The sequence below is a fragment of the Falco naumanni genome, chromosome 1 (assembly GCF_017639655.2).
Source record: "Falco naumanni isolate bFalNau1 chromosome 1, bFalNau1.pat, whole genome shotgun sequence".
NCBI classification, from domain to species: Eukaryota; Metazoa; Chordata; class Aves; order Falconiformes; family Falconidae; genus Falco; species Falco naumanni.
Window position 1 is genome coordinate 58,449,487 of NC_054054.1, and position 24,626 is coordinate 58,474,112.

The window sequence follows — 24,626 nt, forward strand, 5'->3', positions numbered from 1 at the left end:
CTGAGAAAACCTTTTGACCATGGTCTGTCAGACATGAAGCAGAAGGCCCGTCACAACCCTGGCATGCCTCAAGTGTCCTCAGCTATCACCAGGGTCAGAAAAAGCTAGGAAAGCATGGTGGCTTACAGGTGGTGCTCTGAAATTCGAAGATGGTATCCTTAGTAATTACTTACATGGAATATGTAGTAGAAGAAGCCAGTAGGGCTGGGAGAAGTATTTCTCCCTACTAACCATACCAGCCAGGCATGCCAGAGTGGGCAGCAAGATAAGCATCCAGAGTCCCACCTGGAAGACGACCAGACCTTGCAGTCTACTCCACTCCAGCTCTTGTAGCCCTATCCCAGCTAATGCCACGCTGGTTAGCCTGGGTACCAGCATCAGTCTGCCTAGGGCAGCATGGCCTGCAGTGAAAAAAGCAGCCTGCTCAAATGTTTACCTGTAATTTGGAAAAATCGTGCTGAGCTCTTTGCCATCTCTGGCCATGCTGTCCCCAGTATTTGAACTAGCTCATTTAAGCTGCTTGGGTATACCTGGGTGAGCTGCGTGCATTTGGCTTGCGGTGTGAATATACCTGTGCGCTCCAGCTACACACCACCAAAACATCAAAGCAAGGAAAGGAACTAGTATTTTCTGTCATCACTCTTTTCTTCTATGGACTGAGGCATTCATATAATTTAGCATCCTTGCAGAGCTCCAGGCCGCTGGGGAAGCTGAGAGTGCCATTCCCATTCAAAAGCCATTGCTGAAGCCACTGCTCACAAGATGCAAGATCTTTAACCATCTGGCCTAATTATTGTTCATCTGTTATACATTTCTATAGAAACTGGAGCAGAAGTAGCAGCCAACAGCTACTGCCCAAATGCGGCTCAAGTTTGTTCTTAGAGATTTCACCTGTGACTGCTGGTGGAACAACACTCCCAAAATAGAGGGGGCAGTGTCTCACGCTCTGTGGTGCTGAACACGTCATACAGAGGAGCTAGAAGCTGAAATAACGTAACAGATCAGGGCCCCATCACCTATCCTGGGGTAAGTGGGACGTAAGGCAATGGAAACCTCAGTAACTGAGATTTAAGCCCACAGTTCAGTAGAAACGAACTGGGCAAAAAGCCCAGCCTCTGCTTTCAGAAAACAACTTTTGCACCGCTGGATCAGAAATGCCAACAGTCTACTGCGCTACATTGTATTTCAGATCTACCATGTCTGGGTAGAAGTTAGAGAAGCCTGGCAGTGAATAGGAAAGATAAACAAAACTGTGAGCCTCAAGAGCTGTTGAAATGAATGAAATCATCACAGCATGCAGGGAAACCGAACGTCTTTCTACACACGTTATTCTACCCACACAAACAAGCAATGTTGCAGATCTCATCTCACGATGAACTTACGACGTCTTAATCTTTGCTAGGATGCTTTTACCTTGTACCCCCACAGTACCGTACCTTTAGTATCATGTCTCCAGGCAGCAGCCTTCCATCTCTGGCAATTACTCCATCTCGATAAATGTGCTGGATAATAATATGAACCAAAGGAGTCTCACTGCCTCCCACAATCCTAATGGCCAGGTTTTCATGGGGATCAGTACGGTTGATCTTAATGCAGGTAATTTCCCCATCTGGAATCAGGTGATACAATCTGGGAAAACCTGGAAATGCACATCGGAAGGTATTTATTTGACATCACAGCTTTGTTTTGTTAAAACATGCATTGCACAACTTCAAGCTCCTGCCAGTCATCCCAAATAGGTTTCATGCATGGATGTGATTTGTACCAAGTGGGGAGGAAATCCTTGATGAATGGACTTGAAGGGATCTTTTTTTAATTAATATATTCAAACTTCCTTTTTTCCCTCACAAAACACAGCCCTAAACCTTTCATGTCATCCATACAGTTTAAATGTACTTAAAATACAGTTACATGTGCTAATATTTTAAGGGAACAAAATACATCTTTAGTCACCAGAGACCCCTCTGACCCAGGCTATGGTTCCTTGCTGGCCCTAGAGCAGACAGGCACGTACACCTCAGCATACACCCAATCCCTGCTGCGGTGGGCTGCACAGCCTGTCTCACTGGGAGCATCCCAGGCTGCCCTGTTTTCCTTCGGTTTTGGTACTGAGCTGAGCACTGGGTGTTTAGCTTGTGAAATCCATGGAAGCAGTTTTCTTACCTTCAGCTAACAGAAAGGCAAGATTTCTCGGGCAACCCGAAGCACACAGTAGTTTCCCTACCAGAGCCCCTCTCCTTTCATCGCTGCTTGAACTCTAGGAAGTAGGAATGACTGGCTCTTACTGTGAGGTGTCTGTATTAAGTGTGCTCAGGGTGCCTGGAGGGAAAGATCTCTGCTGGCCTGGCAATCTGGGTGTGGGGAAGAGGGACCAAGAGTGGACAAGGGATCTTTTGTATTTATGATGCACTGGGTAAGAGCATCCTCCTCCAAACCCTAATTTTCAACTGGCACGTTTGCTTTCACAGCATGTCACTAATACTTTCTTTCCTTTTAGGTCAATTCAAAATGTTAATCCACATTGAACTGCGAGCAAAGCTGACGTAAAAGCACCGGTGAGTTTTCTACCACAGGTGTATCAGCCTTCAATTATTTTGAATCCCCCATAGGTGAGAGAAAGCTTTTTAATTTTTTTGTGTGTGGGTCCAATCCAGCGCTTATACGAAAAACCTGTAAGCTGAAAAATTAAGTGCTAATATTTTTTGAATAACCTATTTTAGAAATGAAAGTACAGTGACTGTTACTGAATAGCGGTAAAGTATTAAATGAAAATTAACAGAGCAGTATCTGAGATAGAATAAATATTTCTACTACAGAATTAGCAGGCAACAAACCAGCAAGGCACCAAAACCTTTTGGGAGAGAGCAAGGGGAAAGTAAGAACAGGAAAAACATATTAAGAAGCGCCATGTTGCATCCCTTACCACTTCTTTGATCATATGTTCTTCAGGGCGGGAAGCTGTCTTCCTCCACGTCTGTAAAAGCACCTACCGGCAGCACAGACTTCGACTTTGTGGTTTTACACAGAGTTGACAAGCAATAAAAGTATCCAGATAACTATACAGCCTTCACCAAGCTAATATCCAAGTTTTCATTTACTTTATACTCTTGTAGCAGAAGTTTCTGTACTAATACAGGTTTACTTCAGTTTTGCACACAACTTTGCTGTCTCAGTAATGGGAGGTGGTTTATTTTTCCCCATATTCTTCTATTTTCTGAACACTATTTGCCCAATTTGTAACTTCTTCTCTTCTCTCTAGCCTGAGGGGTGGATTCACTCATCGAAATCCAGGCCTCCAAGTCAAATGCATGATCTGGTGATCTGCTAGCTCTGGCTTCCCCTACAGGACATGGGCACCCAAAGAGAGCAATACCCGCTTCACCCCTAAATCACCCCTGGAGGTGCTAAACTCTCTCTGCTGCTATGTAAGAAGAAAGAGGCAATTGACTCTGGCGTCTCAGTGGTGTGCTTGAAGTTGGGCAATACAAGTACTCCTCAAAAATCTCCAAAGGTGTGATCCATGCATCAGTGCACGTTTTGCACTCTCAGTGTGGCTATAAGGATATTTATATGTAAAAATGTAAATGATAACTTGGATCCCCAGATCTTCTCTGCACAGAAAGAGCATAAATAAATATCTCTGTATATTTTGAAGACTACCAAAGCAGTCCTATAGAACTACTTCTATATCCCATTGCATGATGATTCACCTCATGTCCTAACAGACTGTGCTTTTTGACTCAAACACTCTTTCTTCCACACCTCATTCCAAAAGCTTTTCTAAAGGAATTACCCTGTTACATTTCTTGACCACGGAGAACTGTGGACTGAACAAGCTATTGACACTTGCGTTATTTGAGTCTGTAATTATCCCACAGCAAAATCAGAGCAAAGTGGCAGTGAACAAGTCTCTACACTTATATAAGACTTACATATAGCTTTATATAAGGTATAAGCTTATATAAGTTTCTTTAAATCTTGATCATTGCCTTAACTGGTTTATTAAGTCTTGTAGTGGCACTTGGCTGACTTTCAATATCACTTCATGCAGATACTTTTAGAAGATTTTTTCATACCTAATTTCCTTCTTGGAAGTGTGCAGTCTACAACAAAACAAATCTTCCAGAGACATTTTTCTTGCCAGTCTGCAAGTTACTAAGGTTTCTTTTTCCACAGTTAGCAGGATGTACTTCTTCACCTCCTGTCTTCATTTGATTTGTGTTCTTTATAGAACATAATTAATAAGTTGCACCATTTTCTCCTCAGATGGGCCAAGCAACCACAATAACCCCATGATCCCTTAATTCCTGCTCTCTCCATTGAAGACTTGCCTCTTGTTTTCATCCCAGACATACGCATGGACGTTTGTATTACCAACAACCTAGACTGTCATAAGTGAAAGGCCAATGCCTATTTTGACAAACTAACAGTAAGTTTGGCAAACTAAATGTATAAAAGTCACAACTACATATTTTTTTTAATAAGAAAATTCATGATCACTTTTTCTCCAAACGTCTGCATACATTGTGTGGGGTTTGATCAAATCCTACCATGCCTATTTCAAGGTGATGCTGCGTCTGGAAAGCAATGTCTTCAACTTGATTTTTTCTAACGTATACACCGTACCCAGAAGAGGTGGACCTTGCTTCAGCACCTGGTTGCGTATAATGAATGGGGCCTCAGCAGCCCAATTTCAGGGACTCCAGCTGGGCTGAGGGCTTGCACCATTCACATGTACGCAGCCTGTTGTGAGGCTGGAGCATCAGTATGCACAGACCCCATTTTCCAGCCCTTACACTCTTAATTAGAACCCTCCATCCTCTTTGACCAGGTTTTCCAGAGCAGGAAAACCCAGGAGTATTGCATACCTTTCTTTACCAATTTATATTTCCAGTCCTTAAATATCGAAGAGCTGCTGAATCTAGAAAGAAGTAAACTTTCTGTCTTGTTTTTGGTGATTCTTGCAGGTTTTCCCACAGAGTGTTGTGTTTTTGTCACCGGGGGTTGTATGGAGCATTCTGAATCTGTCAATATAATAAAATGTCAACTGCATTCAGAAAATTGTGTGTGCTTTTTCCTCAAGCAATATTTTCCTTATATTAGTGTGCATTTTATTGATATTTTCACACATCTCGTTACAGTAACAAATAACATAGGAGAGACCAGCTTTACACAGTAAACTCTACTTGTCTGGTATGATGTAGGACACTGAGCACTCATTAGTGGAGTGGCCATGAGACTGTAATACAAAATTTTAAGTATGCATATTTTATCCCTGCAGTTTATAATACTTAATGGTAGTGCTCCTTCAGTGCTCAGGTTTTGGCTGACTCCTGTGTGCACCACGCTCCTTCTGACAGTGTGCCATCAGGATAACTTCTGCCTTCGTTCCCAGTATCCAGCACGACAAAGCACTGTATAGTGTTTGCTATGACTCTTGAGTCCAGATTAATCAAAGTCACTGTAAACAAAATTTGTGTCTCAGGTCGCAAGTCCTTATTTAGATCAGAAGGTCTGATTGATGAGAGGTGCCAGCCCACCCCCACAAATAAGACTGCTTGCAGGGACACACACTCATGCTTCCCGGCACCTGGTCATCAGGATTTAAATGAAGTTTGTGTAATCTATTCTTGGAAAATTCTTGTGTCTGTGAATTTCACATGTACTTGTGCTAGTGTGGGACTTCATTCTGCAACTCCTCCTTCCCCTTGACTTTCATTTAGCATTTCGTTCTGCCAGCGGTTTGCCATCATTTTGATTTAATGCCTTCCATCAATTCTCCAGGGATGCTGGTCCAATGCAGGGGGCAAGTACAAGGCAATGGCAGCTCTGATGTCTCTTCTTGCTTCTGGACATTCCTCTCACCAAAAGAGTCCCAAAAGAGCTAAAATGAAACTGTTGTAGAGTTGATTGTGTCTCAAGAGTTGTGGCTACCTCATCTACAACAGGCAAAGTTTATCAGTCTGCAGTGGAGGAAATGCTATAGAGCCAATTTCTTCTGGAAGTTGCCTGGCTTACCATCCTAGAGCAGAGTGCTTTGAACCAGTTCTGTGAGATTTCCAACAGCTATTTGGGGAAATAAGAATGGCAACTGAATCAAATCTGGGGAAAACGAACAGCGTGGGGATTCCTGTGGGGTGCCACCTTCCCAAGACAGAGGTTGGGCTGTGCTGTCTTGTCCAGGGCTGGATGAGCCACTTTCTTTTTGGCACATAGAGAACCTTAATGCTGTCAAATGGTTGATACCTAGAGCCATCTGTGTTTCACTTACCTTCTTTTTCTTTATTTACCTTTCCCAAACATCTATAATGTGTTATAATGTATATATAATGAAGTATTCATAATATCAATCTATCTATTGTATATATAAATATAAACATAAATATAAACATAAACATAAATATAAATATAAACTAAATATAAATATAAATATAAATATAAATATAAATATAAATATAAATATAAATATAAATATAAATATAAATATAAATATAAATATAAATATATATATTAAAAAAACAGCAGGGCTCAGACTGAGCAGCAGGAGTGAGATACACCCATAAAACAGGAGAGTCTGTTCTGTGATCCTGCCAGTGCCTGCCAGGGCTGCCTTGCTTTTGACTGCTGCAAAGCAATAACAGATGGTAGAACTGCACCCATCATGAGACTAAGAAGAATAAGTTTGACTTTGAACAACATTTGACATCCTCAAGCAATCATAAATTCAATTAATTTTACAATAGCTTGACTGCAAAATGGAACTGATGAATGTTTTTGAAAACAAAGAGCACAGCTCCCTTTTGCTGTAAAACTGTAGAGAGGTTTTTGCAATTGCATTCCCAAATTCTTTCCTCCTAAAGCATTAGCTGGTTTACAACTTGTATTTGTAGGTCAGTTTGAGTAAAGAGTATGTATATCCATAGTCCTTTTTAGAGGTGAAGTTAAAGAGTGTGATGCCAAACTAAGAGCACAGTGACACAAATAAGCGTAGCAAAGCTGGAACAGTCTTTGCTTGGAGATATTTTATCATTTAAGTAGATTGTCAAGGTCATTTACACTAGTAGATCCAGTCAGAAGGTATTACATCTTAAAAGCATCAGTGCCCGAAGGACGTCCCTGTCACCTTCCCTCACATCTCAGAATGAAACCATCTCTTTTAAATTTTCCTAACTTCAAACCTTGAAAGTTATTTGTAGCTATAAGTGCTATTAATGCCATTACTCACAGGTAGGTATCACAAGCCTGTGTGCTGCACTACAGAGAAATAGTTCTCTGCACGGGTTATTTACATATGACCAAATTAGTAAAAATGAGAAATTCTTAATGTTTCCTTCCCCAAAACACCTTCTCATCTTTGTTTGCACTTTTCATTAACTTTTAACTTTTTCTTCAGTTTGGACATTGAACAGTTCTCTGCTGAAAATGTCACCCAAACATTTAAACAGAGCAACAAAGGAAGCCTGAATCATTTAAATCCAAAATGAGTGCCTATAACATTGTTTAAACAAATCAAACTACAGGTTGCAAATGCAAATCATGAAGTAATCTTCAGAGTGCAGGACTGCTACCAGATCCAGGTGTAAGATAGCATTAGACTGTAACTATTTCTCTGATGTAATTATCACAGAAAGACATTTGCTGTTATACATCGTATTTTTCAGTGTCCCTGGGTAGCAAAGGAGTTTTCCAAAACTAGCACTGCATTCAAAGTTAAGCAGAATCATGGTTATTTAAATATTTTTTCTCCTGCGTGAGGAATGATTATTTTGTCTTGCATCCTCACAGCTGTATTGCGACTGACCATTGGCCCAACAGATGTATCAGCTTCAGATTAAAGGCACCTACACTCTCTGCAGTGGGCAAATACTTAATTTGACATCAGTGCTGCTGATTCTAAGGGCTAATACATAGGTATGCACTATGGTTTTCGTTCTGAGAGCTCCTTTGACCAAAATACAGGCAAGACACAGGTTAAACAGAGACATCTGAACTAAAATGAGGGAATTGTGAAAACTGGGGACAGATGGACTATAATCGGTTGAGCTTTGCCAGGTGATCTGACAGCTCCTTTATCAACAAGAGGTTATCAGCAAGAAGGGGTTATTTCACTCTGTGCCCGCTGTGAGGCTGGCATGGTCTTAGCTTCACCCTGCTCACGCACTAAGCCTGATGAGGAAAGGAGCCACCACAGAGGTGGTGAAATGCTGCCCAGTTTCTTGGAGCAATGAGGCATGGCAGAGGTGTGCTCTCAGACGTGAACCTATGAAACTTGGGGCAAGGCAGCTGCAGTTGTCACACCAGGTATGGAGACCTCCGAGGCCAGGAACCACCACCCACAGGAGCATGTCCATTCCCAGGAGAGCAGAGTGGCAATGGGGAGGCAGGCACATGGGGCTGCCTTTTTCCAGTGGGTTTGGGCTGGACCTTTAGTGAGCACAGGGCAGAGCGTACTGCAGCTATCCCTAAAGACTGACCAGCAAATAAAACCAGGAGTCCAACTGCAGACTGCTCAGAACAGCTGAGGATTTAAAAAATATCTGAGAGAAGAGAACATACAGAACTGAAGAAGAAAACAGGCCTCCAGCTGGCAGGATGATGATAACTGCCACAGAATAAAGTATATTCATTTCCTCCAACAACAAGAAGAAGCAGAGAGAGCCTTTGAGATGCCATTACAGAAAGCACCTATTGCAAAGGACTGAGTAGAGGTCTTTACTAAAGTTGCATTTGTATTGCATTTTTTTAAAGACCAAATTCGAGAACTGTGTAATCAAAATGCATTCTTTGCAAATGTAATTAACATGGTAATTTAGGTACCCAGCTTCTGTGATCTCATATGTAAGACTAACTGCTCATTAAGTAATTACACGCCTACCTGGTTTTTCCAGTGCAGTAGAATATATTTGGAACTTTACAGGCATGCTTGGTGCAGAGGAATGAAACCACAAGCAGAGTCAAGGAGAGAATGACAATCTTAAAACTGCCAATGGGGCCCTGGAGTGATTGCCACTTCAGGGCCCCATCATATGTCCCTTAAAAAGGAGACAAAAGCACTTTTAATTCTGCTGGAAAATGTAAAGGTCAGCACCATGTTCACACCTTCTTCTGCTAACATCTGGACTGCACTGGGTTACTGGGTAGGTATTGTTGGCATCCACATCATCCACACACTCTGGACATGAAACCAAGTTTTCAGTGGAACGATTACTAATATCAACTACAAGGCTAGGTAGAAAGCAGTCATAAAAACATCTATGCTCCATTCTGAAGACATGCCTTTCGAAAAGAATGAACTCGAGACATTCAGAATTTCACTCCAGCTGAAGAAGGGCAAGCTTTTGCTTACAATGGATTGCACAGTTGCTAGGGAATGGGAAACATATCTGCTCAGAGAGCTGTAGACAACTTATTTGCAAAATTTTACTTGGGGAAAAATAATAAAATATTTGGGACAATAAAGTTATTAATGATGTTTCCAGGCCAAGGGCAGGTTCACATCATTTTCATGGAAAGGTTCACAATTTTGAATTATCAAGGGGTTTTTTGGCTACATCAGCAAGTGTGTGGACTAAGAGAGTAAGTACCAAGAACACAGTAATGTAGTGAAACTCTCCTGAAGGAATGAGTAAATAAAGCAGAAGAAATACTGAACACTGTTCTCTGATTCACCACTTCAAGAACAATGATGTCTAAACACAGCATTTGGCAGCCTTTTGTCCTTATTTTGTGTGGGTTTCAATGACGACTTGAAATTCAGAGCAAAGAAGTTGGATATTTTGTCATCTTAAAGCCCTTATCCTGGACATTTGATCTGGGAAGAGACATGAGGTGCTGAGGCATCAAGCAAAGGAATAATAAGCTCAGTGAAGACCTTGATTAAGACAGTAATTCCAACTCCATCATCACTTCCTCTTGATTCATGAGTGCTAATGTTGGCTTCATAATTATGGTCCAAGACAATTAGTAACATTTGCTGATTGCTTTGAGAATGCCAAATATTGTTACTGCCTGCCAGACCCCTCATCCCTGACGTACGTCAGACAAAATTGCCTCTCCCTGCTGTTTAAGAGCAGAGCATTCCTACCTCATCACCTGCCCAGCTGAGGTAATACAAGTCTGTCACCAAGGATCCCACAGAAATGGTGGAATAACCACAGTGCTTTGCACTTTCGTACCATCCTCCCACTGGGAATTTCCAGTGCTTCATAAATATTAGCCAAACCTCATTAATCTCATATAATATATGATCATTGTGATCCGTTTGCTTTAGGACAGACGCATGCTGATGAGGACTTGAACAAAATGATAGAGCAAATCAATGACAGCACCAGTAATAGATCCCAGATGCACAGATCCCACATCCCATGTGCTAGATACAGGGCTGGCTGTAGCATACAGGCTGTTACCAGAACAGCCTTACGTGAGGTCCCATACACCCCAGCAATGTTCTTGTCTGACAGTCACTAATGACTTAAAGAAAAAAATAAAGAAAGATTGAGTTTTCTGGTTTTTGTTGTTTTGTTGTTGTTTTGGGTTTTTTTAATCATGCACAGCCCACTACATGAAAAGCATGTCAGTCATGGACATCTGCCCCATTTTAAGTGGTAACACAAAGAGAACAAAGCATTACCTTCCTCTCCAGCAGCAGAGTTTCCAACAGTCTCCCTTTCCCGGTCAGCCTGGTTGGAAACAGCGCTTCCACTTTTCGTCCTTCGAAGAACACTGAATGCCTTGTTTATTTTTTTAAAAGATCTGCTTCTTATAGTGGAACGTTCAAAGTGTCGAGCTGCAACAGCAGAAAAAAAAATATCGATACAGTTCAGCAGTTCTGGGCTGGAACCACACCATATCTGCAGCTGTCAGCATACAACAGGGCATAACACCAACAGCAAGGCTGCCTGCACTTCACTTTTGCACCTGACTCCAGCTGATGCTCCAAGGTTGCACCCACCTGAATCTGTGTACAATTATCCTGCCTCTGTCCCACACCCTGGAATTGCCACCTTCCCTGTCTGTTTTTCCAGTCACACACAGAAATCTCCTGTGAGTGTGGTAGCCTGGGGGAGAATGATCCTCAGTCAAGGCAGAATCAGCAGCAGTCCTGTGAAAAATCCACATAAAAGGAAGAAGCACTGCCCTTCCCAAGCTATATAAGTTTGGGGGGAAAAAAAAAAAAAAAGGCTGGAAGTTGTTGTTAAAAACTTTTCTTGAACACCCCCCTACACACACACACACTACTGCCTCAAAGCTTCCAAAGCCGCCAACACTACACAACAATGTCATGTCAAAAATTCGAAGATTATGAGGTGGGAGGGACTAACTAAGTCATATCTTCTAACCTGGGCAATAAAAAAAACCCAACCACGTGTCACTCTCTTTCCGTCCTGCTAGAAGATATCGTTGTGGCTGTTGCTGTTCTGTCTCTTTGAGCTCTTCATGCTAGCCAAATTCTGTAACCTAATAATACAACATTCTCTCAAACCAGACTGTGGCCTCTAAACTCAATAAAACCAGCAGGATTTAATTTCATCCTGGTGTTGTCTTCCTGCCCCCTCCCTTTCCTCACCTCTCTAGCCCAATGTACGCGAGAGGACAGCACTGCTCATTTCTAGTCTCTCTCCAGCCCTTCATCCGTTCTCCCAACATGCAGCTGGTGTAACACAAGGTGGGCTATTCATTTTGGCTTCAGAGTACTCAAATACAAGCTCTGAACTCACCGTTAATGCTTCCGAGTCTGCCTTTGGCCAGGCCATGTTTTTCAAATATGACATTCATCAGAGCCGGGTGCAGTGTCACAGGGTGAAGGATCAAGGCAAAGTTTCCTGGTGCAACTTGTCCCTGACTCTGGTTATTTCAGCAAGGCCAGCTCCTCTGAGCTGCACCTCCCTGGCAGGCTGGCAAAACACCCCCATGCTCCAAAGGCACTTCTTAAGGTTTATTTTCCTGCAGGTACTTGGCAACTGCCAAACACAATTCCCAACAGGGTTCTGAGTAGGTGCCCATGGCATGGTCTATGGGGGTTACTCGGGCCACCATGTTCTGGTGGAACTAAACACAGCTACACCGTCTCCCTGGCACATCACATATGCCATTTGCTCTTCCAGCTGAGCTGGCTTGCCTAAATACTTTCTTAAGACCTGGGGTTTGCATGTGCGCAGCTAGTCCGTCTTCAGCTTGGTGCTGCCCCCGGCCAAGCAAATTTGTTTTCACCTCAAATCTATTGGGTCACTGAGTGGCAATTTGATAAGCCATGTAAAATTAAAGCTTTTACTCTCCCTTTGTTTTTTTCAAAGCCTCCAACAAAAAATTTTTCACAGAAAAAGGAATGCTGAAAGAGGCCATCATCTGAAACCATCACTTTTAGTCCTTACTTCTGTTTCGATTGCTGCGATGCAGGTCCCCGGGGCTGCTGCCTGCCTGGCTGTCCTCTGAGGTGGGGCTGAAAGCTGGGTTGACCAGCCCCGGCTCATCTGTCATTAAGGCGATGGCCGCAGCTGCCGAGAGCTCGGGGCCCAGGGCAGCTACTGCTAAGCTGGAGCCATGGTCCGGAGAACAGTCTTGGGAACGCCTCTTCCGTTCCTTGGTAAGGCCATAGTGGGATGCTCCTTTACATCTAAGGAGAAGGGAGGCAAAGGGAGACATGATAACAAGTTGTATTTATGGAAATTATCCAGTGCCAAGGAATCACTTGGAGTACAAACTATGACAATCATGACAGCCAATGAAAAACGGATGCTTAACTAGAGGGAAAAATGCCAGTTCTGTCATGTTGCAGGATCAAAAAGAAGGAAAACTGTCCTTCAAAGCACCTGAGGTACCACCTTACATGGAAAGAGTACTGTTGGTGAAGAAAAGGTAGACCTGTGTGTAGTGTCACTTGGTAAACAGCTACTCAGGATGCCAGAGTGCAGGAGCAGCAGGTGGCCAGTTAAGCCAGAGGCTGCTGGCTGTAGTTTCTCCCTTGTGTCTGGTCAATGAAGGAGAGCAGGGTGAGGCCTGACAGCTCCCTCAGGTCTGCTGGTGGAATAAAAGGCGCCTCACACAGCCCTGCACCCTGAAAAATCTCCCTGGCCACCAAGGTGGTCACACCGGGTGCAGGTGCCGTGCCATGCAGGGGGCAGGGGCTGCCCGCAGGTCGAGGCCAAAGCATCCCATGATGGGAGGGCTGCAGCTGGGAGACACGTCCCTGGGTCTGTGGGAATCATGTCCCCACATGGTGCCTGTACAGAACATTTACTGCTTGAACTGCACCTAAGGAATTGTTTTCAAATTCAGCCATGGAGATGAAGATTCCAGCTCTGCTATTCTAGCTCAGTTGAGACACTAAAATAAAGGGGTTGTTGCCTTGATGGAGGAAGGGGTACACGAAGTGGTGGTGGTGGTGGGGGGGGTGGTGTCCTGCTGGCCCCGCAGCCCTGTCAGAGCCAAGGAGGGAGTGCAGGGCTCCCACTGAACGAGTGAGTGGAGGTCCTCAGACCAAGATCCTTGGGCCAGCCTGGGACTTCACCAGTTTGGGGACTCAAGGCTGGCTCTAAAATACTTCCAGAGGAAAATCCAAATCCTAAATCCTTACTCTACCTCCACATTGACATAGTGTTTCTGGTGGAGACATGCATGTTCCCAGAAGAGCTGAAGATATACAGAATTGTAAGAGGCAATTTACAAGTCTGCTTTGAAACAACTTATTTGTGGTCCCAACTATCTGCTCTAGATTCATCCTAGAGAGCAGGACCACGCATGGCATTCATTTCTTATGGCTTGTTAAAGAAAGTCACTTGAATGAAATTAAAGGTCGCTGCGCTCTTCATGAGTCAGTATTTAATTAAAGCTATAAAATAACTGAAAAGACAGAGTGGCCCAAGGACACAGCACCTGTGACTTTTCTCCAGCACCACTTCTGCTCAGTGCCCACCCACCAGAACCTCATTCACTGCATTAAAAAAAAATAATCTGCCTTTTAATCATCATCTAACGAGCTTGCCCTACTTTCAATTGCTATTATGTCTTTCTTCATAGCAAAGGCTAACTGATGACTTTTATGAAAGTGCCCTATAGGACAAACTCACAGAAACAGCTTGCAGAAACCCTTAGGGATAGAAAGCTCTTCCTAATATATGGCATGCACAAAAGGCAATGCATAATACATACAGTACACAATGCTAGTGGGTTAAGTGTCAGACAAAGAAGTTGTGCTCTGAACAGGGGCCTTGGAAGAGAAATGATTTATGGAAGCAGGACAGAAAGATGAGAGGAGAAAGAGGCTCTGGATCAGCTTTGGAGCAGCAGTTTAATCTCTCTTATGGCATTGGCTTTTTATGAGAGACAATTGAATTAAAAACTTTTTTAGCATTATATTATGAATTACCATCTTTTACCTCATACTGCTTCTGACAATTTTTGTCTTAAAGAGAGAAAAATCCTTACCCAAACCGTATCATATTAATGCAACTATGTAAGGGCTTTGCATATGCTTTACGGTTTTGATGGGAATGGCTGTGGCAAAAGTTATTTCTGAAACCTTTCACAAGCAAAGCGAGGCATCTCAAAAGAAAATACTCTTATGGAAGGGAAGGTTGGTCAACTATTTCAAGACGCCAACAAAAAGCTATTTCGGGCACCTATTCCAAGACAAGGCTGCAACAATAATCATGTAAAACAGAAAGGAAGTGCTTTCCTGCCTCCAGTGCAGCAACGTTTTCTTATTCCTTCCTGAAAAAGAGGTATGACTTCCTCACCTCCCCAGCATCCCACACTGTGGAAGGATGCTCTCCTTTATATTTCACAGGGAGCAGAACCACAAAAGCCCTCCCCCCTTGCAGCTCACCTAAGTATCTCCAACACAGCATTTTGGGAACCTGTCCTCAACCTCTCCCACTTGCAGTAAGGTCACGTTTACTAATCCAGACTGTGAATGCTCAACAAAATAGTTCAAAAATAGTCTAAAAAGCCAACACAATGAAATGAACACAAGGAAACAGCCTTGGGGTGAATTGTTTGCTGGTCTCAAAAGACAGTCTCTGCCTTACAGAGATCCTGAAAAGATTCAGAATATGATGAGAGACATTCCTACTCTGTATTTTATTTAATTTGCCTCTCTTTTCACTCTGCCAGTAAAGTGTCAGTAGCTGATATTAGAGCACCAGCCTTGTGAATGGATCCTCAAACACAGATCTTTTTCATTTTTTGTGGGTTGTGTGGACATCAACGTGAACATCGGAATTGGCTCCACCCAAAGATTCCCGGCTACATGGGTTCAACTTCTGCCTGGTGTCCATCTGCACTTCACTACTAAAGCCTTCATTTTCTGTGGAAATCTTCTCTCGGTGCTGCTGGCTGCACTGCAGACACCCAGTTAATAGCATCAATCCAACAGCAATGAAGAGAAAACAGCTACTTTGAATGTAAAGAGGGATGACACGGTTTAAGATGTGGCTTACTGGAGAAGACAAGTTGTCATGATACAAAGCACAAGGCATATCTTTCTAACTCTGCCAGAAATAGTTAAAAGAGAACCAAAGCTCTTGAAGTATGAGCACTGAAGCTATTAAATAATTGTGGCAGGCATAAATGAACACAAATCAAGCCTTCTTTCTTCAGATTAACACAGTGTCCTTGAAGAAAAAAAGAAGAAAAAAAATCCCAACCCCTCAAACTTGTAATAAAATCAGCAACAGCATCTCTTCACTTTCATTGTTTTCCTTGTGCTGACACTGCTGTGATAACAGAAAGCAGAAGAGATGACTGTCTAAGTGGAATCATATTTATAGTGTCTCAGCTACATTTTTCCATATGGTTGGATTTGGCTCCCAGAAAAGAGAAATCCATAAAACAGCTACATGCCAGTACTAATTCTTTCTCTTACTGTGATTATTAATCAGCTGCCTGATTTACAGCTGGAAGATAGGATACCTGATTAACGTAGGCCACTCAGAAAGCAAACCCAGCACTGTCTGGTGGCCAAGGTGAACTACAGATTTATGTTCCTTCCCTGTGCTGGACAGCGAGTACATCTATGCAGCCGTATAATACCAAAACAATGTGAAGGCCAAACCCAAAGACAGATAAACAGATGTGAATAATGCACGTTGTACAGTTCATGCCATTAAAGCAGTGTTACTAGGTGTGTACAGGAAATTCAGAAAATAGTTTCTTCTGTTTGCATGGCCTCTTTTATGAAGCAGAAATGTGCTGGCCTAAATCCTGGCTGTATGAGCTAACCACTGGACAGTGAGAGGGCAGTGGTGGCTGTGAAACTTCACCCAGGGCTGCAATTCTGGCTGGCATCAACACCTGTGGCCACAGAGCAAGCCTTGCCCCGTGCCCTGCTCCACACGCCAGGGAGGCTTTGTACTCCAGGCTTTAGGAGCAGTACATCGCAAGTGCTGAAGCCAGGACATCCAAAACCCCGTGGCTGCCTTTGCTTGGTCCTACCATTTGTGAAAACAAGCTTCAGTTAAACTCAAGGCCAACAGAAACATTTCCACGCCATTTGCAAATTCAAATGAAAACAGTGGTTTGAAAACAGAGATGCGTTTTCCTTGCAGCATCCCTGACTCGCACAGCAAAGGAGTGCCTGAAAGTGAGGTTGACCTCAAGGATTTCCATTACCTAGGCTGACACGGACAAAATATAAAGGTAAAACATAAACAAGGACAACTGCATGGATTTTTTCACTCCACTTCTAGTGATCTAAATGAAACAATCTCACAGGCAAAAAAATGCATTTGCTTTTTTAAAAACACCCTGCTTTCTCTCTGTCACTTCACAGGGTATCCCTCTTTCTCCCTGTCTCACACCTGACTGCCTGGGAAGGAAACAGGGTAAAAAAGTGAAGCTAGAGAGTGACAGTTCTGGTGAGCCAGGTCTGGCACAGATACACAGAGCAGAAGCTCTCCCTGCCCAGTTCAGCACTTCTTTCCCAACCTCACTTCCAGCGCACAGATATTTTGGTGATGTTTTGCTTTAGTGCAGCAGCAATGGACCCATTGTCTTAGTGCAATTAAGAATGATCTATACAAAGCACTCGGGATTGCCCAGCAGAAAAAAATACTGCATAATGGACTGTCATCGCTGACCTGAAGCTAAACTCTGATCAGGGTAGACAAATATGTTTCAGCTATGCTCTCGTTGCAAGCAGTCTCATCCCTGTGTAATCTGGGCTTGACGTAAGTCAGCATCAGAAGTACCGGTAATGTGGTATCACACCCCGCACAAACTCTCCTGACTGCTGTGGTGCCCCAAACTGATCCGGTGGAAAGGCTGATGGAGAAACTGAAGGTGACCAACAGGGCGCATCCTGGATAACCTAGTGCTGATAACCTCACTTCTGAGACCCTGGTGAGAGGCTCCTGCCGTCTCTGCAGAGGAAGGGGGGGATTTGTATTGGACAGGCTGACTCACAAGAAGGTGTTGGCAATTCCTGCCCCACGGTAACCACTCACACCACATGTGCATCAGCAGTGACTGTAGTCCAAACATAACCCAAATACCAACCATATGGATTTCAGGCCAAAAACCTGAATTCTAAAGTTTTCTGAAAGTCCATCATAAGGGAGTGAACTGACTAGATCTGTTCTCAGGCAGAGATGACACCAATTAATCTACTACTCTGATCTCACTTTTGCCAACAGTGCCCCAGGAACTGGAGCCAAAAACTAAAAAGGAGCAATGCACCTAAACTCCAACCAAATCCCATGTTACAGATCTAAGCTAAAATGCAGCAGATGTACAATCTCCTTTCCAGACCAACCCTACCAGTGCCTTAGAGCCTGTAGACATCAACATCTTCAGCAGCGAAGGTGACAATGACAAATACCCTGCTGCTCTTTACCCCCAATGATATTGTATTATCCTTGCTTGGAAGTCTGGCTTCTGTGGATCCTGGTCCTATGTGCAAAATTCCTTTTTTTATTCCCGCCCCCCCCCATATATGAAAATCAATCCTGGAACTGAGTGTTTAACAGAAATGCTTTTTCCTTGGTAATTCTGAGTTCTTGGAAGGATTAACCTCTGCATGAATGCTGCATATGAAAAAAAGCTTCATAAATAAGTACCTGATTTTTTTTTTTTAAATGCATTTGCCTTTTCTGCTTTTTATAAAGGATTGTGTCATGACAAGAGCGTTCCTCAAGCTACTGTCATCACCAGCTATGGCTAAGAAGGTCCTGCCTACAATAAACCTTCCTCAAGATTTATAAAGAAGGGATGAGCCACCTAAAAAGCAAAGCTTAAACTCCTGGATTACAGTTTCCAACCAACCTTCCCTGCAAGTCAGGCTGCAAAAACCTTGTCTAAACATGCAACTAGAAAACAGGCTGTTCTCTGCACCTGCACTTGAAATTCTTAATGCCAGCAACATTTCTAGATGCTCATCACTGCTGTTCAGTGCACTTTGTACCCTGGCACTGATGCACCTGGGTATCCTCTCCCTGATGATCTCAGTGTCAGAGGCTTGCCATCTTGTTTGGGGAAGGAAAAATGCTCATTTTTCACCTAACTGAAGTGGGAAACCATCCTAGTTACTATTACTCTTTCACTTCAATAATGCTATAAACAAAAGCATTTTAAAGACAGCTTCCTGACACCCGGGGCATCAGGGCTAGCTGGGAGGGAGGCACGGGCTGGCAGCTTGATCCCTGCTGCCTCTGAAGGGTTGAGGATGAGCAATTCTGTTTTGTGCTTCCATAAACACCGCTCTTCTCCATGTCAGCACAGAGATAGCTGTGATAGAAGCTCAGATGAGGCAAAGAGCTTCTCTGTCTAGCTGTCAGAGATTTTCTATGTTATTTGCTCTCTGTTGTCAACCAGAGGCCCTTGCTAAAGTATAAACATGTAGTAGATTTAATGGTTCTATATTTCTGCATTACTACTCTATAAATATTTATAAAGGTCCTCATAACATTTATTTCTTTAAGCTGAAGTTATTTAGCTTAAATATTTTCCCACAAGATAGGAAAAATCCTCTCAAATATCTATTTTTTTCAGTTTAATTTCTGCATATCCCTGTTATGGTTTCTTAAGGTTTTTTCATGCTTTTTGTATTAATGAAGCCAGTGTAATTCAATAAACTCTGGAACTACCTTACTAGCAAAGCATAAACTTGTACTGTGTCCCATCTGTAAAGATCTGACCCCAAGGAAGGGCTGTCATTGCCACAATGCTTTTGCACTATGATGCTGTCAAACAAAATGTATTTGTATATTATATAAGGAACGTGTGCAGGAGTATCTGTATACTTACACTTCCATGTCAGCCACTTATTAATGAATTTGGGTGCACCACTAGAAAAAAGGACTTACAGTTCCCACAGATTAAAAAAAAATAGGTTTTCTAAGCATATGAGGAAAATACATACCGAGTGTTCTTTATAATTACTATGTCAGTCATCAGCTTCAGTGACATACTCCCATTTCTGTGATTTGGTTGCTGAGAAGGAGGAGCAAGCATGGCCATCGATTTTGGTACAGCCCTTGAAAGTGTTTTGCACTGGTAAAGAATGGAATTCCAGTTCAGAGTTCAAACCCCACAGTTCCCAAAACTACCAATGGACAGGCAGCTGCTGCCAGACACAAACTGAACAAGCATTCAATGGAAACCAAATTTTCATTTTAAATTTGACTGCTCATACTGAGGGAAGGGAGGAATCTCCAGATTTCCTACCAGTTTTTGTAAGAGTTGAAGACCTTGGAACACATTTTTACTTTTAAATAAATTGTAGAGTTTAAACTTCATGTACATGGTACCGAAGTATCATGTAACATGTGGTCATGTTCAAGATTTTTTCCCCCTATTCTTTAAAAAGCAAAAAAAGTTGTATTTCAACCACCATCATCAGCTTCTGTTATGAAATGTTTTAAAAGGCCCATTAACATCTATCATGGGAACAGAGAACTGGAAGAAATAGGTAAACAATACTAGTTGCCCGCAGCTCTGGGCAAAAACCATAACTGGGATTATTGTGCAATAATCCCAGTTGTTGGGACTATGTACAAATTGTTGGTCCAGATCATGTTCTCTCCCTCCCCCGATACTTCTTCCAGGCCATTACTCTGTCATTTTTGAAACACAACTGTACTGATTTCTCTTCAAGTTTCAAGCATCGTTTCAAGTTCTAGTCTTCAGCCATTCCAATAAATTGCAGCTGTCTTACATATAGGAGAATGGAGCTGTAAATTGCCAGAGACAGCTGAGATGGGCAAGTCAGCATACAGGCTGGAAATGACAACTTCTTTCATGGATTAGCACAGCTTCTGTATTGTGCCTAACACAACTATTACTTTAGAGAAGCTAACGTTCACAACTGACACTGTGGCTTCGCCTTCTGTTGCCCCTTCCCCACTTGTGCCCAGGTCACCAATGCTCTGAGAGTGCACAAGGGCTTCAGCAGCTGGTTCCCACTGCTCACATAAGGCACAGCCTTCTACAGCTTCTACTTTTTCCAGTGCTGCCTTTAAATGTAATCCTTGTAGAGCACAAGTAGACCTTAAGCAACAAAAATGAGGAATTAACCAAGGTGAAAGAGTATAGTCAACCTATTAATCATTATTTGCTCTTAGATTACTATAAACAAACATTTGCCATGACAGGGAAGTTACTGGCCAAAAGTACAGAACCAGAGTGATCTTGCATGATGTAAAACAACAGCAATATTTATTTATACTGAACTTACTCAATTAAATACTGAAGCTCCCCAAGAGTAATCTACATATCTCATGCAAGCTACTCACATCAGCTGACACAAACAAGGAAAACAGAGGAGCAGCACCCTCTCTCTAACTCTTGGTAGGTGCTTAGGTACTGACACAACAAGGAACCTATGAGTACCTGGGTAGGAAATTCAGAGCAAAATAAGAGGGAAAAATAAGACACATGGGACTAGCATTTCTGAGCTGGTGAGAGCCTGTAAACCTTGATGACAGCTTCTAGTGCTTTTAGCATGTATATGTATATACATATGTATAATACATCATTTAAACTGCTAATTTGTTCAAGTGCTATATTAAAGTCCTAAAGTACTAAAACCTCCTCTTGACTTGAGCGAAGGTGGAGCTTGATGAAACATTTACCAGGTGCTTTCATCAGCTGTGTGATCACAGTCCCATGTGTCTTATTTTTTCCCTCTTATTTTGCTTTGAATCTCCTACTTAGGTACTCATAGGTTCCTTGCTGTGTTCGTGCCTGAGCATGAACCTTCCAGAATCCCATAATTTTCTATACCACCCACTTAAAAGCTTCAGACTTCCACACTCTTGAAGAAGAGTAAAACTCAAACATTTTTTCAAAAGAAAGTGAGAAAACACAGATTAGAAAGACGTCCAAGAGGTTCCTTCATGGAAAACTTGGGTACTTACTAATGGTTGTAGATTCTTTTCTCTTCAGACAGTGTGCACAAAGGAGCAATCACATGCAATGTGCATCAGATGGGTGTTTGGAAAGCAACATAAGACCTGCCATCAGCAACCGTCAGCTTCACTTCTGGTTTTCAGGTCCAAGACCACTCAAAGAACAGCACTTGTACTCAGCAGGCAACCTTGTCCATTTTGCCTTATACTACTACTAATAGTATAACCTTTTTATAGAAACAATTGAGATCATATGTAATGAGACTGCAGCAGGATCACTGAACATATTGCTCATTTAGAACCTTAACTGAAAAATGAGCCTAAGAAAAATCACAGCATAAATATACAAAGGCTCCAAAAAAAATGTTAATGCTGCTAAAATCAAGTTACCTCTGGCAAAAATAATGAGTACAAGGACAAAGAAATTCTTAAAGCATTGCAATGATATACCTCATAATAGCACACAATCCAATACACTGCATTTTTCAAATTATGTGGATACACATATAATTAATGTTAAGAATAAGCATTCAATCTGTTGATTCATGTGTTTTTCACGTTTATTGTTCAGTCTTCTGATCACCAGATTATATTCAACAGGTATAATTAGTCTCCTGGAACTTAGTATCTCAGCATTGTCTTCTCCTCCTACTATCCCCACCTATACTATAAAAGCTTCATGATGCAGTGAGCAAAATATGCTTGCAATGAGACAAGGGGTTTTGAGTTTTTAACAAGAGTGACAGTATTAATGTAACTTGATTGTTGCAGCTATAGAGAGAAGAGCCTGCCAGACAGAAACTTTGTATTTACACGTACTTAGCACAGATTTATTTTCAAAATAAAACTAATTGCAATACCTGCTATGACACAGACAGCAGTTTTGAGGCTTCTGTTGACACAAAGGAATGACACATGCACATAAGTCTTTAGATGTAAAATAATAAAAAGGGAACACTGCAGTCTATTTCAAGATGTTTTCAACCCAAGGCCTGTGTTTACTAATATGTTCTCCACTGGAATTTGAAATTACAGAAAACAATATGGCTGCAGCTGGTAAATAACGAATGCTGGGTATAAAGACATTATTGACAGAACATGCTATGGACAGCCACCCACAGCTCTAGCTCTGGTGGCAATTGCCTCTGACCTCAGTGACCCAAAAGTCACAGAAGATCCCTTTTAGGTCAGCACGCGTATCTAAATTACATCGCTAACATGTCTTGGTACACATCAAGCTCTGAACACCAGCTTGCTTTCTTATCCAGAAGGTCAGAACAAGGAGTCTTGGCACGCCTTCCCAGAAGTTGAAAAACCACAGAGGTCCCTGTCAGACGCCCATCTGAGCATTGAGCAAACACCTCCACCACCATGACTAAGTAGCATCTTAAGATGTCACAAATGTTTCCCATTTTAAAAAATAGTTCTCCTGTACTATCAAATCCAATATCTGGTATTCAACAAGGATGCTGAACCAGTCCTATAAGAACTGAACTTCACGTGACTCATGACTCACTGTGCCTTAAAACCCTAAAATAACATGGGCTCCTAGTAAGGGTGGGGAAGGAAGAGTACAACATTTTCTGGTGTATCTCAGAGCTCAGCTTCTGGGATTTCAGCCTAAATGAGTGCTGACACTGACATAAGATGTACATAAGTCACTCTACTGACCAAATATCTCATTACGCTAGTTCTTTGTGAAGATAGCATGTCCAACAGGACATTTTGCTGGAGAAACACTGTTCCAGCTTCTAATCCCAGCTCTGCAGTCTTCTCCTTTGCACGTGTGGCTGGAAGAGGATCGATCAGAGGGACATTATGAGCCAGTTTTCAGAAAAAAACTCCCCAAACCCACTGGGCATGCAAAGATCTTCGTTGCTTGTGGGTCTATGAGTTCCACACAGTTGAGTATGAGATATTTCAGTGAGATATTTTACCCTCCCATTAAAATAAATATGCTTTGTAAAAGCATTTAAAGGCTCCAGAAAGTCCATATCCAGCCACAGCACAAATATGGCTGGAATGTTGTTTACAGTCTTCTGAAAGCTCACATGGTAGAAGATGTTCACTTATGCTGTAAAAATTGAAATGCTGAAAAATGCTGAAAACCACTTTTTTTTGGATCACCGTTTTTTAACAGAACTATCAGAAATACTTTTAAGCTGAATTCCTTTATCCAAATCTGAAAAAAAAAAAAAAGCCAAATCCACTCACCCTTCTCCCCACATAGCTCCCTCCAGGCAGTGCTGTGCTTAATGCCATGGAAAGTGCCCAAAACTGCAGCGATGCAGTTTCCCTCCCAATGTACATGTCCCAATAACAGTTCTCGCTTGGCAAGGGGGGCTGGCAGGGCTCACGCCATCACACCTCAGTTTTCAGGTGTGCTCAGGTCAGGCTGGGGTAAGGCTGATCTCTGCTCCTCCTGCTGAAGCTTATTCAGAGAGGTGGGCTAAGCAAGAGGGAGCCCAGTGCCATTGCCAAATGAAAAACTGACACCTGGGGATGGAGAATCTGAGTCTTGCTTCCAAGGCTGCTGTGGCTTTTTGGTTGAAGTTGGGAGAAGTTCATAAGAAAAGGCACTGTTCTCTGTTAGTTCAGTCAGTATCTTGGGAAAAACCTGGCAGTACCGTCCAGGCACACAAGTTCACAGTCTGAAGCTGCAGAAATTACCTTAAAATTGTGTCTTGTTTTCTAAGACTACCAGGATATAACTGATGAATCAAAGGATAAAATACATAAACTAGGTTGGAAGCAGGAATCCAACACTGAAATCCCTTAATTACAAAAGATGCTGTCAGAAGTGGATACCATATTACCAACAACACAAAATGGATTTCCATGACAAAGGCAATTATCATAGAAGACCCTAGGTTGGAAGGGACCCCGAAAGATCATATGGTCCAACCTATGGGAAAAGAAGCCTACATGAGATTATCTAGCACCCTCTCCAATCACATCTTGAAAACCTTCAGTGATAGAAACTCTACCATATCCCTGAGGAGGTTATTCTAGTGAATAGCTCTTCTGACTGTAAAAAAGTAGGAGAATAAAATAACTTCTGCACCATATCTTACTTCAAGCCCAAGATGCTCAGGCTGCTGCTTCTTCATATTCTTTTGCCTGCAGATGCTATGCATTTCCTTAGGCTCTCTTAGTCATTTCTACTCTCTCAGATTTCATGCTATTTTTTCAAAGTATAAATAAATTTTAAAAAATTGTTCTGTTTTTTCATTAATTATTCAATTTATTTAAAAAACATTCAGGGTAAGAGACAGTCATGTCACA

At 42.3% G+C, this 24,626-nt stretch overlaps 1 protein-coding gene across 5 annotated transcripts in view; it reads right to left on the reverse strand.

Moving 5' to 3' along the window:
* Positions 1–24,626, reverse strand: part of LNX1 (ligand of numb-protein X 1) — an 84,483-nt gene that overhangs the window by 24,051 nt on the left and 35,806 nt on the right. For 3 of the 5 annotated variants that reach the window (XM_040595638.1, XM_040595657.1, XM_040595674.1), the window contains 4 exons: positions 12,372–12,613; positions 10,631–10,786; positions 4,869–5,024; positions 1,437–1,639 (listed from right to left, as the gene is read on the reverse strand). In XM_040595638.1, coding sequence (XP_040451572.1) covers positions 1,437–1,639; positions 4,869–5,024; positions 10,631–10,786; positions 12,372–12,613 — 757 coding nt within the window. The remainder of the gene's footprint in view (positions 1–1,436; positions 1,640–4,868; positions 5,025–10,630; positions 10,787–12,371; positions 12,614–24,626) is intronic. The other 2 variants (XM_040595648.1, XM_040595667.1) reach the window with 1 other exon arrangement.